Source organism: Pleurodeles waltl, chromosome 6 (assembly GCF_031143425.1).
Source record: "Pleurodeles waltl isolate 20211129_DDA chromosome 6, aPleWal1.hap1.20221129, whole genome shotgun sequence".
Taxonomy (NCBI): Eukaryota; Metazoa; Chordata; class Amphibia; order Caudata; family Salamandridae; genus Pleurodeles; species Pleurodeles waltl.
This window is the reverse complement of record NC_090445.1, coordinates 918961182-918976501: the sequence shown is the minus strand read 5'-3', so window position 1 is coordinate 918976501 and position 15320 is coordinate 918961182. Positions and strand designations below refer to the sequence as shown.

The following is a 15320-nucleotide window of genomic DNA, read 5'->3' as shown; positions in this document are numbered from 1 at the left end:
GCACTACCATGTAAAAGCTGGCGAGACAGGGTGCAGGGGGCCCCATGGGGGACCCTGCACTGCCCATGCACTTGCCATGGGGAGTGCAGGGGCACCCATGGACAGCACTGTGTAGTGAAAAGCGCGACAGGTGCTGTTGCACCCTACACACAGCAACATTGCCACCGGCTCCATTATAAGCCGGCGTCAATGTTGCAGGCTATTATCCGCTGGGCCACCAAGTGGGAACATTTTGATAGGGCCCGCAGAGAGGCGGCCGCACTGGTGGCAACCTGACTGCAGGAGTTTGACGGGCGGGCATTTCTGCCCACCAAACTCAAAATGATCCCATTTAATCTCTTTTCTTGAAAGAAATGTAAAGTGTTTGCTTCTGTGTAGCTTCATTTGATTATGTGGAGTTTTTCAATAGCTAGTATTTTTTTTATCGAAGTATCTGGCTATGCTCAACTGTATGAACAGGAGGAAAGGCATTGAAACACATCATGCCTATTTAACATGCCCACGTACCTCTCTCACTATATCAGATTAGGCGCTACATGTTATTAATGCATGCTTTTATTACTTGATAGGAAATTATCCTGAAACGAGCTGCTGACATCGCCGAAGCATTATACAGCGTACCCCGCAATCACAACCAGATCCCTTCTCTTGCCAACACCCCTTCTCACAGCGGCATGATGGGAGTGAACTCTTTCAGCAGTCAGCTAGCAGTGAACGTATCCGAATCCTCACAAGGTAATGACCAAGGTATGTCTGGTACAAGGGGTGACCTGCCATGACCTTGAAAGTGATGTATGCAACTATATCAAAACCCTGATTGATGCCATCACTGTAGAATCAGCAAAGCATCTTGACACCTCTGAATACCTTGTGGCTTCATTCCAAAAAGCTGATTTCACTGTTGGTAAACATTCATTGGTTCCAATCAGACAATGTCACATATCACACTTGTTAATTGGTGTGGCAGTGGGGTTCTGCTTAGTGGAAAGTTTCTAGTGCCATGACCTTGAAAGTGATGGATGCAACTATATCAAAACCCTGATTGATGCCATCACTGTAGAATCAGCAAAGCATCTTGACACCTCTGAATATCTTGTGGCTTCATTTCAAAAAGCTGATTTCACTGTTGGTAAACATTCATTGGTTCCAATCAGACAATGTCACATATCACACTTGTTAATTGGTGTGGCAGTGGGGTTCTGCTTAATGGAAAGTTTCTAGTGATATAGCTTATATGATGAGGTTGCATGTGCAGATTTCGAGAATATTTACATGCACAGAAATTATTTGGGGTCACTATTTTGTGCTCTGATTTCCCTTATAAGACGGTATAGGCAAGAATCATAAACGTGTTTTATCAATGAGTAAATATTTAATATAATGTAATAACAGATGTTGTCTTAGGAGTACTTTGTTTCACTGTTTTCCTGAAATAATTGCCTTTCTTAGCATCAAAATGATAATCGATCACCCGGAGTAGTTCAAATTTTCAGGTGTTTTCTCAAATACTGATGTTAAAATGCGACATAGACAGGATAGGCACCTCTGCAGCCCATCAGTGCCACAACGCTTGTTTCTTGTTGGCCCAATTATGGCTTTGCAATCCTTCACTTCGTACCGTCGAGCACAGTTTACCTTCCAGAGAGACACGTAGTGCGCAAAGGTACCAGGCCACAGTATAAAAATACCAATCAGAAAAATGAAGACCTGAAAGCAGCCTTTTAAAGTTAAATCACTGCAACAAACAAGTTGTTTCCTGTCAGCTGTGGCATTTGAAGGTCTGCAAAGGTTGAAAGTTCATTTCGTGTGTTGGTACAAAGCAGGAATGGAGCCTGTTGATAATTGCTACTAAAGACAAATGTGAAGGAAAATGACACAATTGGATCGAAGAAAGCTTTTGTCGGCTGTCTGAGGGAGAAAGAGAGGCTACACGGAGCGCTCAGAGATGATTTAAGCAGGCTCGGTGTGATAAGGTTATCTGCTGCTGCAATAGTTGATAGAGAGTAGCAGGCGTCCCGGGGTAAAGCTGTATGATCGATAATGGCCTCTAACGTGCTGTATGATGTAGAGCGCCTCCATTAATAATGATAATAACATTATCGTTTTTTGGGCGGGGTGTTTAACAGTAGGTTACAGTCGCAATACAAGCAGTGTTTCTCCACGAGGATACGTTCCCAGCAGCACCCCACAGCAGTCTAATTACAACACAGTCAGCAACAGCATGAACGGATATGGGAATGCCAGCATGCCCAACCTCGGTGTACCCGGCTCGCCCGGATTTCTCAACGGCTCCTCGGCCAACTCTCCCTACGGCAGTAAGTGTCCCCGTTCGCCCGTTTACAAGCTATGTCTGTGTTTTTTCGATTGTCTTTGATGTAAGCTACTGGATGAAAGGAGGTGACTTTGGAGGCTGGACATAAACAAATGCAGTTAGATATGTTTGAGCTGTATGTTAGATAATATGATCTGGTAACAAGTATAGCGTGCATAGTTTTTAAATGGGGGTCCAACTCATACGAGTTTGCCTGTTAACCAGAGAGTGGCCGAGCCAGGAAATTTTTTTGATTCATTTTTGATTCTGTTTTAAGAGGCAAGGCCTTCGCACTCTCTTCTTCCTTGTTTGCCGTTAAAAAGCTCCTCAGTCTGAGTCCTGATTATTTTTGCTTTGTTGCAGTAGTGCCGTCAAGCCCTACCATGGCAGCCTCTTCGGTCACCCTCCCTTCAAACTGTAGCAGTACACACGGCATTTTCTCATTCTCACCTGCCAATGTCATCTCTGCAGTGAAACAAAAGAGCGCCTTTGCTCCCGTTGTCAGGCCCCAAGCTTCTCCTCCACCATCTTGCACCAGTGCAAATGGAAATGGACTTCAAGGTGAGCTGGATATCTCTAATTTGTGTGTGTATTGCAGACTTTCCAATGCATACACGTAAATCATAAGTTTTCATTTGTTTCTTTTAAAAACGCTTTTAAAATTCGCATTCCAAAGTTCCTGGCTCGCAGCCATGTATTGCCATCTTACGACCAGCACCGCAAAAAAAAATAATAATAATAAAACAAAGCACAACCAGTACTCTAGGCCTGTAAGTGAATCCTTGCTTGCAGCAAGGAGGAATGATTGTCACCATCATAATTCTTCACAATACCCAATTTGCTCTACAGCATATATTGGCTGGCTATGGTGAAAATGATGATGGCCAGTAGTGTACTTCATGCTGATTTTAGATGTTTTCATTTAGTTGGCATGTATTTGTGTCGCAGAAATTGCAGAACTAGGAAATGTGTCTTAAGTCTGAGTGTAGCATGACAATCCATGCTTACTCTCTCAATTACCCTTTTGTTCGTCTGACTGTGTCAGCTGTGGAAGTATTTTCACCCACAACTTTATCAAATAACCAGAAAAAAGGTTGCATGCAAGTTCAGGACATGTGCTTATATTTTTAATTTCTTTGAACTTACTGGGACGATTCTTGACATTTCTTTTGTTGACTTACTCAACACTTTGAGGTTTGGGAGATATTTCTACTTAATTTTCAAGATTTTCTAATATTTTGGTTAAAGTGCAATCACCTTCCCCATCTCAAAAAATGAAATGAGACGAAAATTTATCAAAATGTTAAATATTTGTACACACTGATATCATTATAGTGATTCACTAAATATACTCTAAATATTAGTGTCTATTAGTTTGCAGTGATATTTAATCAGACACATAACATTTATACATTAACAGTTGACAATTGTTCATACATTGTAAATTTTCGTTGTGGTCTGCACCTTAAGCACCACTAACACTGCATTTAACTAGACAAGTATCCATTAAAGCTGCAATCCAGAGAGCTTACATCATATAATGTTAATTTGGAATGTTACAGTAACGTGTTGGTGTGAGTGCACTATTGTTGTGCAATTGCATGAGGTTTGTGTGATATACACCTGTCTATGCAATGTGTATTAAACTATTTTCTACACATTTTAAATATTTACTTCTATTGTGTTGCCTTAGAACTCATAACATATCATTTTATAGTTTATTGTAAGTTCCATAGCCATATATGTTAACATTTTGTGACACCATCAATACATGTGTCACTGTTGTTGTATCTTTGGGGATTAAATTATGCAGATGGCTAAGTATTTTGATTTACAGTCTATGTCTCCTCTCACACAGAATACTTAGCATGGTGCTCCATATGATGATGTCACATGTTAGAGGGAGTACATACTTGACTGCTTGCCACTGCACACAGCTCCTTTAATAAGCATACAGCATATATTATGGATTGCATGTAAATTATGTATGTGTATGTGAGTATTCTACACATGCAGACTCCCACAGACATAAATATGTAATGACTACTCCCTGGAAAGTTCCTACCAAGTTATTGGTGTAGAACCAACCACATTGCAGTGCATTACTGTATTTTTACTGGGGACATACACTTTTTGGGAGACTAAAAGCATCTGCCCACTGTTAATGTATGACAGACATTTGCTTTTCCTTTAACACATAATTGATAATGCACATTATGCTACTAACAATCAGAATATGAACATTTTTAGTACTATTGGAACATTGGGGACTTATTTATTTACTCAAATAAGTTGAAAGCGTTAATGGGAAAGTGCTTTATGTGATAGGTGGGTGTATGTTTTCACATGGAAGTACCTCAGTTACCCAGCATATTCTGCACCTCATTCATTCTTCTATGGATATAGGAAGAGAAGACAACAATGATGACATAGGGCCTGATTACAACTTTGGAGGAGGTGTTAATCCGTCCCAAATGTGACGGATACACCACCAGCCGTATTACGAGTTCCATAGGATATAATGGACTCGTAATACGGCTGGTGGTATATCCGTCACTTTACCGTCACTTTTGGGATGGATTAACACCTCCTCCAAAGTTGTAATTAGACCCATAGTCTTTCGTCCCTTGAATTTCCTTTATTTTTATAATAAGCTTCTGATTCCTTTGTCAAAGGCCAGAATCATAATATTTTTGTAGATGAGTTTAGAGGTAAAACACAGAAAGCTTATTAAAGTAGGTCATGGGCTAGGATGAGCCAATGACTCAACCTTTGATCCTAATGCACCTTTATTTTAATAGCATAAAAATGTATATGAACTGGATGTTTGACTGCAGAAGACCCTCAAAGGAGTTTAGAGTTATTATTGTTCATAGCCTTCTTGTGTGAGCAACTGCATGTTGGTTTTCCATACTTCATACTTGTCACTAAGTGGCCCAAATGCTGTATTCCTATATATTAAGGCATACATTTAAATACATAAACAAGATATACGCAAAAGCAAACAGAGTATTCACACACCTGTTTCACTGCTTAGTAAGAGGAGAAGGAATCGGGCATGTAGTTCTTTCTTTCAGAGGAAGGGAACATTTCTGTGATAACACCTTATTAACTGCTTATAGCTTTATATGATACAAAGTCAGTGCTCTAATTTACTAAAATGTTTTGACAAATGATATTATCAAGCAAATCATTTGTCACCAAAGGACATATATATCACATGTTTAAGCATGAGGTGCAACATTGTTATTCTCCATCAGTTTAGCAGTGAGGAGAAAGGTATTATTGATACAAGCAGAACTAGTGAATTATTATGTATGTCTTACCACATGTGTGTTGAATGAGAACGAGAATCATAGCTCACAACTGCATCAGCAACACACATACTTTGTGTACAATCTAGAACTTAATGTCACAATCCTGTAAGTAGTGTTTGATTAGATCCATACCCAAAGGGACACAATGAGGGGGTTTTGGCCTTAATTGTAGTCTCAAAATAATATTCTGCAAAAGTCAGTTAACCTTTCCTTCACAAAATAGATATACAAATCTTTTGATTACATTCTTTTGCTAAATACATTTTGGTTTCCATTGTGAGGTGTTCATACACGTACAAATGTAAAGTGATATTAAATTCTCATGTGTAAGGACATCTGTAGTTAGTCAGTGTTTCCATGTCCAGACACGGAACAGAGGTCATGTTTTTAAAGTTTATGTTTTAGTAAAAATTTAACAGCACATAAACCTACATTTGTGTATTTCTCTACATTTAAATACTGACAAATTTATATTCAAAATAAATACGCCCCAGTACGTAGCTTCTCAAGTTTACCCTTAAAACATGCTTCTGGAAATTTTAATTTAAGGAGTCTTCAAAGAGTCAGTATGCAGCTGTGGGAGAGACTGGAAAATGGTGGTCAATAACACCCAGTACAGGATGACCATTGGATGAGCATTGTGCAGTATTTTCCTGGGTCTTCCTTCTCTTGCTAAAGCGACTTCTTTGGTAGCACATCACTGACAGAACACATTTGAATAGATAAATAGGGACATGCCCCATGCAAATACGTTAGCTTCTAAACTCTGCCAACAGTCAAAACATTTAATTTATTCTGGAGCATTTCAGTAATTGCTGGTCATTACGGAGAGCTACAGTGCTAATACCAGGATGCATCCTGATAATACCATGTACCTCCCAGAAAGTTTCTGAAATGTCTTCAGCAGTCTTTTGCTGCTTCGGAAGATTTGAATGGCTTACAGTTGGAAACACATCTTTCCACTGTACCACAACAGCCATTCCCCAAACCTTCTTTGGACATGTTCAAATTTAGAACCCACTTCTTGGCCAGGAATATCAGCTGGCTGTTTTGTGTCCTGAAGTGATTCAGAGGTAGTTGAGACAGGAAAGTTAACCAAACATGTAGGACCTTTCTCCTTTGGTGGGTTTCACATCAGACATCATCTGCCAACCATTAAGTGAAATGCTGATAGTTCACTTAATTGGCAGCAACTGGCTGGTATCACAACTCTAAAACACATGTCCTCCCTTTTGTCAGTCCCACACCACTGGACCTTACAGCTCCACTTGTAAAATATTTTCCAACAACAGAGAAGTGTTTTCTTTATTAGGATGAAATTATATTTTCCTATAAAATTAAAAATGTTTGTCAAATTACTACATTGTGCTTTGTCTGCAATAGACTCGCATTACTGTTAATTTAAATTGATTCATATTGAAATAAGTAACCTACTTAAATATAGGGTTTAACAGATTACATCCCATAGTGCTGAAGATGAATGCAGGTTTGTGATATTATAGTGTTTTCTAATCATAACACTTTCTCAGATAGTGTTGAAAGCCACAACTTGCATCTCTGTTCAGCTTTATGTTTGTTATTAAACCACTTGTGCATTGTTCTCCCATTAAATGTTTAAATTCATTTTTCAAGATAATTGACCCTCACTGTCAGTCTCAGGCAATAAAATTATTGTGCAGACCCTTATTGGAGCCTCTTCGTAAATAGGGAAATATGTGGTAATTAAATTGCCACAAATGTTTGCCATATATGCCAATATAAACACCTGAAAAGTTCAATGGATATTAGGTAGTTCCTACAAAAGGCCTAAACCACATGTAGTTAGCCTGGATCCCAACTGTCCAATGCAGGCTATAACAACATAAACTGCAAATATGATATGGAAGGGTGTTATGGTCGCATCTTCACAACATAGTAACATCTGATGTTCCTGCAAGCTTTGTACTTGATCTGGTGTGATAGCCTTTTATAATGGTTTGTTCCTTGTGCCCATTCTGGTTTACTATTCTGATTGTTTTGCGCACCTGTGCTGAAACATGCAGAAAATCTCATGTATCAGTTCTTCCCTATTTACTGCATGTTTGCAAGAAATTTGTGTGCTGGCCAAAGACAAGCCTCAAATTCAGGGAAGATCACACACATTCAAAACGTTGTGACTGTAGAACCACTTCAGGGATTTGATCTGAATAAGAGCCGTTATAGTGTCAATCACACAAATCAGTTTGCACAAATGCAGATACCCCCATTAATACCACCCTTAACTCCTGCTAATTTAATCCACCTCAAACACACTGAGCACGTGCATGGAATGGCCTCCTTGAGATCATAAGACTGATCTCAATAACCACCATTAATGACTGGGCTAATCGCCACACTTAGATTTTTAGGCAGTATATTGCCTGGGGTAAAGATCTTCAATGCCTTGCTGGGAGTATTGAACAATATATAAATGCAATTACAATGCAAATCAATGCAATACAATACAATACATATGTCTCGTAATAGCACATTAAATATATGGGGTATGTTGTAATCCTTATTTTAGTGATGATGGTGCACTGTGAATGTTGTAAAAAATCCTCACATTAGCATGCTGCCAAAACTTCTATTATGTTTTCTTATTTTCCTGAAGTAGATTACCAAAATGATTTCATGAATACTGTACTGCTCTACTATCCTATATATTCTGCCGCAAAAGGAACACTTTTGAAAAGTGCATTGTGACAATCATACTTACGCTATATGCCAAATAGTGTTTATAATTGTTGTAATGCATAAAAGAGTGAACAAATGGCTGCATACCAGGTTTTCTGAGTCTAAATGCATATGTAAAACATAAATAGTTAAATCTAAAAATCAGGACAACATTACCTGTAGACAGACCTCTTCTCTTCTCAGTCTTTTTCACACAACTAGCATCAAAAGGTATAGGAGCAGCACATTTTTTTCACTGCTCGCATACTGAATTACTACTTTCATTAGTAAAAGGAATCTCATATCTGCAACACATGGCCTATAGATTCAGCTTTCAACCCCTGAGTCAGACCACAATGTCTGGTTTGTGGAGCGCATGAACACACAAAATATCCTACAGATTTCTGTAGATGAGCAGTGAATACCTGCATTACTTAAATAAAGTATGCACATGTATTTAGTTCCCAAGGACTCGATGATTTATGAGGCATAGCGACTAACATCTCAGTTTTTTAGAAAGAAAATATTGTCATATTTAATTTAGGTTTTCAGCGGCATACAGAAAATAAATATGACTCACTTGTCAGTCAAAAAAGCATTTGTGGTAATAGTTTACTTGGTGACATCCATGTGAAAATAAAAACATATTCTAGGCTAAATAATCAGTTTTTTTTACCTTTTAGTACATTACTATTAATGATAGAGTCAGGAATGGGGGAGGAATATAACACATAAAATTTAGTATCTAAGAAAGTATGACAAAATATTATTTGTTTGTTCCTGGATTTGCAGTAATTGTATTGCAATATAGCTTTATTGTTCATAGTAGTAAATAGCAGGACGTACATGAAGTTTGTGAATGTAACTTAAAAATGGAAAAGTGTATTGAACTATGAAAAGAGGACACACATTTATTAGTTACATGTCATTGATATCTACTTGGTAACAAAAATATGCATTCAGTTTTGCCAGTGTGAACAACACCTTGTTAACTTAGGCCAATTATGTAGATGAGGTTTTATGCAATGAGGGAACATGCTATATTTGTGTGATCCATGTGTACATTTTGCCTGTGCTCACTCCCACATATATAGTTAAGGCTTGAATGTAACTCCCATTATAACCCCCTTTTTCAGTTGCCCATAATTTGAATAAACATTCACCAATCTGCCTGAAATTTTGGATTTCAGGTGGAATTGACAGGCTGAATTCTTTTGCCAAGTTTGAGCAAAGTCGGTTCTGTCGTTTTTGAGTCCGGAAACCCAGCATCTCTAAAAATCATTCATGAAGGTGTGTTAAGTTTCATACTCCCAGGTGGGTGTTAGTCTCATTACCTCAACCCTAATGTTTCTTTTCCTAATTTTTGAGGTTTGCCTGAAAACCTTAATGTTTCATTAATGACGTTTTATAAATTTGTTATATATAAATATACATATGATGTCTCCCGTCAGATTGTCCTTACATTAATCAAAATGGAAAGAGATATGGATGTTGTTTGCCTCATGCTTCCATCCTCTGAAAAGCCAGTTTGCATGATAAAACAACAATGTAGATATGTTTGTATTAACAGTGCATTGAAAAAGTGGCAACCATGATTTCACAGTAACTAAGCTTAAACAAAATGTAGTTTCTCTGTCCTATGAGTTATGTTCTAATACATGGAAGGCTGGTTTGAAGTTAGCAGGTGTGCTACTGCCAAAGATTGTACTTTTTAAAACTGTTAAAATCTATGGGGTAGACACATTTCAAACATATCAGTTTATTGTTGGTATTTGGTATTACACATAATACCCGCTAATATGTCACATAACACATAGCATTCATATGTTTAGGTTCAACATAATAAAAAAAGCTGCATATTTCTTGGTTGAACACTTTATTACACAGTAACAACATAAAAGTGCTAATGGCACATGTGCCTTTGAGAAAAGGAAACTGGATTCATCAGTTGTATAACCAACACAATGTTCAGTATATCATTGATGTGGTTTGCATTCTCACAATTCAGCATAATGGGATAATAACCTTACTTAAGTAATTCAGACTTAACCGAGGACTCACGTCTGTCATTTATTCTTTTTGTGTACATATACATTTATTAGCAAGTAAATGAAATGAAGATTTTTAACATTATTTTTTCATTCACAACATATCAAGGGTTAAAACAACGCTTGACCAGAAAAATATTGAGCAGTATGTAGCAATTAGTGGGTGTTTAATTTGGAACATAAAAAAATGAGCTGTAAAAATGTAACCAGCTAGCCTGGCATAACCTTTGTGAACTAGACAAGACAACCTAGAAAGTCTACTTAATGTGATGCAAAAATATTAAGACAGATAATTCATAAGTACAGTTCATTAAAACTATTTAGGAAAAACGATCTGTCAGGTAGTGTGAAACCTATTATTACAACAGTCATAGAAAAAATAGTTGATGTGCTGTAAGGAAAGGAGCATGGAACGCACTTCATATGATTAACAATGAGTAACTTCATGCATTGAAACTTATAGTAGGTCTAAATTAATATATCACTTTACAAGTATTTATAACGACTCCTTAAATACCCGAAAGTAGTACCAGTATGTTTGAAAAACATAAAAAAAATTCACATTAATGAACTGAGAAACCGAAGTTCACTTCACTTCATGAGCATATTTATCCTCTCATCTCCTGTACGTAAATTAGCTGACTATCCCATTTTAAATTAAACCAATACACACCTCGAGATGGCACATTACAAAGTGCCTGCTTATGCAAGAGAAAAATGAAAGCAGATTTCATTGGTGAAAAACCCAAGCTAGTCAGTGAGAGATAAGATATTTAGCTTTTCTGTAGCACAGCTACCAGTTTTGTTGAACTTAAGTGGGTCATTTCTGGTCCACTGATAAAATTGAATTCAAAGAATTACATATTTAAGTTGTTGAGTTGGATCCTAGAGTTAGGTCAGTAAACATCTTCATTATGGAACTCTGAAATGTTCATTCCTTGACTTGTGAGTGAGTTGGGTATGTCTGACATTACCAGAAATGACCATGTTGTTTATCAGCTGTCAGCAGTCTGTCCCAGAGGATTCTTTCTCACTGTTTGCCATTAACAAAATGCTAGGAAAAATATTGTGAATGTAAAAGACAGTTTTGTAAAAACAAATTCAGCATCCTCTTTCCATGAAAAGCGAAGTATGTGCTCTTGGTAGCTGTGTTCAATTCACATTTTCATTGTATGTCCATTATACATTCATCCCATCAGATAATAAAGCATTTTTATTGTTTTTGTAAATTACCAGTAAAGTCTATTATTCTTGTATTTCACTTGTTTCACTCATCTCATTCTAAATGTAGTGAGCATGCTGATTTATTTTCATTTGTGAGATTCTTTATTAATTAAATATTTTTCTTCTTTTCTTTCAGCTATGTCTGGGCTTGTAGTTCCACCAATGTAAAGTCACTTTCGTTTACCTACTGTAGCAAAAGCTTCAGTGGATGGCCTTCAGGGGACTTGTTTATTAAATTAAGATATGCTGATGGAAACCTTACCTTCCAGAAAAGGTCAGCAACAAAATAAATGCTACAAAAAGACTTTGTTTAAAGATTTTATTTGAACTATAAAAAATCAACATGCAAACAATCTACTTCTTCATGAACAATTCCATTTTTGACTGAACTTTTGTCATATTTTCACATTTCTCAGTCCTGATGAACAAGGAAAAAAGCGACTCCTATTTTGTATAAAGTTTCTGATTACGTCTTGGCTATGTCTAGTACTTGCTATGTGTTGAGAGAAACTTCATGGATGCACCATTTTGATTACCATGAAACACTGATGAAAAATGCCTCAGACCATTTTTCTGTACTCATAATTAAAATCACAATGGTTATGTATCTCTATAATGTGAAATATTTTTTGTGGTGAAAAAAGGGGGCCAAGGAGGTATGAGCCATCTAACTGGAAAAAAAAAGATAAATATATGAATTCATCACATTGTGCGAGAGGGATGAGGGAGGGGGTTTATCATTGCTTAACGTCATCTTAATGAAATGAAATGAAACTTTGTAACTTATTGTAGTTAGAAATTGTAACTTTGATATTGAATTCTCTTGCCTTCAACAAGCACACTGACAGAGAACAAATGCTACTGTCCTTTGGTTAAACTATACTTCCACTGCTAGAGCTTCCTGTTAAGCAAGTGTGATCTGCAACATTTTTTTCAAATTAATGCTAGCACTGTATATTATTGCATTCTTAGGCTACTGTGAAGTCTATGTTTCTTGTACCAGAAAATTGTCCTTTTGACTTCTCGATCCTTCTTCCCTAATGTGTTTTGTATGTGGTTAAAAAATTGTAGACTTTTGTGATTTTGCCAAAGTTGTAGCTAAATATTTATACACTTGTCTTGAGTTTATTTGAGATCCACTTAAATATTTAGAAAAGCACATTTTATTCCTTATTAATCTCATGAGGAATAAAATAGTCTTACTCATTGCAACACTTTATTTCACACAAACACTTGCGGTCACCAGGGGGATTTATTTTGTAACATATCAATTATAAATATTGTATTTATCTTAAAAAAATGTATATTTCTTTCCATCATTTTATTTGGTTTCTTGTATGTATTGTTTTGTCATGGCCTGGTTATGTGATGCTGAAAATAGCATTAAGCCAAGAACAGTTGCCTTCATACTGTGCATTACATTTTGATGAATTATTGCGTCGATTCATTTCATTTGTAATTCCAAATGTGTTATTGTTTAGACTTTCCGTCCATTTTTTATGTTAAGGAAAAGTCAAATTCATTGTTTATTTTTATATTATTTTAAGTTATCAAAACAATTTTGAATAAAAGTTGTTTGTTGTATAGTCAGAAGAAAAATTGTGCCACATGGCTGTTATGAATACTAGTAAAAATGTGCATGAACTACAGCCACAGAGAGACAATTACATTTGTGGTTGTAGGATTTTTTTATTGGTAGAATGTAAAAAGTCATTTTTAGCTGCCACTCATGACTTTGCCACATAGCTGAACTGTGTTTACTGGAAACATTCAGAGAACTACATTTCTAAACAAAATTCACTTCGAATATTTTAATTAAAAAGTTTGCCACATAAGCATCTTTGCTGCCTTAAGAGTGGATTTATTTAAATAAAATGTTGTTCTGTTGTACCACAGGCTTGCACCCTAAATGCCAGCTACCACTTCATTTGATTAGCTAATGGTGTAAAAGGTTAAGAAAGCACAAACCTGGTTAACATATCTGTCACTCCTTTCTGTATGTGTTCCTGCTGCTCCCTGCATTTTTCTAAACCTCAGACCGTTTCAGCATCAAGCTTTTGTGTGAAATTAAGATTGCACATGGCGTTACATGTATTTTTAACAATAAATTGTTTACAAAGCTTCAACAGAAACAACTTCTTATTGGCTTTATGTAATCAATTCATTGTGCCGGATAGTGCCAAATCTTTAGCTTGAGAGAGAGGGAGACAGAGGCCCTCATTCTGACCCTGGCGGTCGGCGGAGAGACGGCGGTCGGACCGCGAACAGACCGGCGGTATTAAAAATGGCATTCTGACCGCGGCGGTCCCCGCCGCGACCGACCGCTACTTCTCCACTCCGACCGCCACGGCGGTCATGACCGCGGGGCTGGAGTTTGCGCACTCCGGCCCGGCGGTCGTCCCAAGACCGCCAAGGGTATTATGACCCTGCCTACCGCCGCGGTTTCTTGCGGGCGGGAACCGCCGTGCGAACCATGGCGGTAAGCACTATCGGGGCCAGGGAATTCCTTCCCTGGCACTGATAGGGGTCTCCCCCACCCCCCACTACCCACCCGAGTCCTCCCCCCACACCCTCCACCCCCCTGCCACCCCCCAGAGGTGGTACGAACCCCCTCCCCACCCCCACCCCGACATGCACATACATGTACCCCGACATGCACACACCCCCAACATGCACATATACACACCCCCTACACACACATACACAACGGGGACACATACACGCACACATACATGCCGACATGCGCACCTGCCGAACAGCACACATTACCCATAGACACAGCAGCACCCCCCGCCCGCATACACGCACTCACACACCCCCTCTACACACTCACACGCACACCCCCATGCACGCCCACATCACACAACACCCCCCCACCCCCTCCCCTCACGGACGATCAACTTACCTTGTGCGTTGGTCCTCCGGGAGGCGACGGGAGCCATAGGGACGTGACCGCCAACAGAAGACCGCCAACAGAAGACCGCCACACGGAAATGTGGGTCGTAATTCTGTGGGCGGTGTTCTGCTGGCGTGGCGGTGGAGGTTGACCAGTCTCCACTTTCCCGCCGACCGCCAGTGTGGCTGCTGGCGGTTTTCCGGCGGAACGCTCCCAGCGGTCAGAATGCGCACAGCGGCACACCGCCGCGGTCGGCGGTCTTCACCGCGGCGGTAACTCAGCGGTCTTGCGAAAACACCGCCAAGGTCAGAATGAGGGCCAGAATGTCTAACGTTTATTTTTTTGCACTACATGCTTTGCTATTGCAGCATAGCAAAACCCTTTCTCTAATTGCAGCAGAATTACAATACAAATTGGAGGGACATTTGTCTCTCTAAACAAAATGCACATTTTAGAAACGTGGTTATATGAGGGACTAATCAGTGAATAAGGCTGTGCATTACAGTTTTTATATGTGCTGCACATGCATTTTCAGCTAGCTAATAAGTCTTGGCTAAGAGGATAAGCCTACTAATAAACTTTGAAGCTAAATTGCTTTAAAGTTCACTTTGTGAAGGAGAGGTTTGACAGGACAATAATCATGTGTATATTTTATAGAGTTTGCATTTAGGTTACAAATGCAAGCAGTTTATGTTTTTGATCAGTTAGTCAATGCACTCATTGCTTCATTGTCTCCAAATTGAACGCTTCACTAAATTGTAGATTTTACTGTTAAAAACCCTACAATGAAATTGTTTTATCTGTAATTATTTTCAGATATTTAACTGTAT

The 15320-nt window shown here is 38.4% G+C and overlaps 1 protein-coding gene across 18 annotated transcripts in view; it reads left to right on the top strand.

Annotated features, from left to right (window-relative positions):
* The window catches only part of EBF3 (EBF transcription factor 3), a 165415-nt gene extending 151981 nt beyond the window's left edge, over positions 1-13434 (top strand). For 2 of the 18 annotated variants that reach the window (XR_011204927.1, XR_011204924.1), the window contains exons 13-17: positions 570-747; positions 2127-2315; positions 2675-2872; positions 9513-9636; positions 11731-13431. Coding sequence is in view for 10 of the 18 variants with exons in the window: in XM_069239721.1 (XP_069095822.1) it covers positions 570-747; positions 2127-2315; positions 2675-2872; positions 9513-9574 (627 nt within the window). In the remaining 8 variants the exon portion in view is untranslated. Of the gene's footprint in view, positions 1-569; positions 748-2126; positions 2316-2674; positions 2873-9512; positions 9637-11730 lie in introns of all 18 variants that reach the window. The other 16 variants (XR_011204930.1, XR_011204929.1, XM_069239723.1 and 13 more) reach the window with 14 other exon arrangements.
* The last annotated feature ends 1886 nt before the right edge of the window (positions 13435-15320 follow it).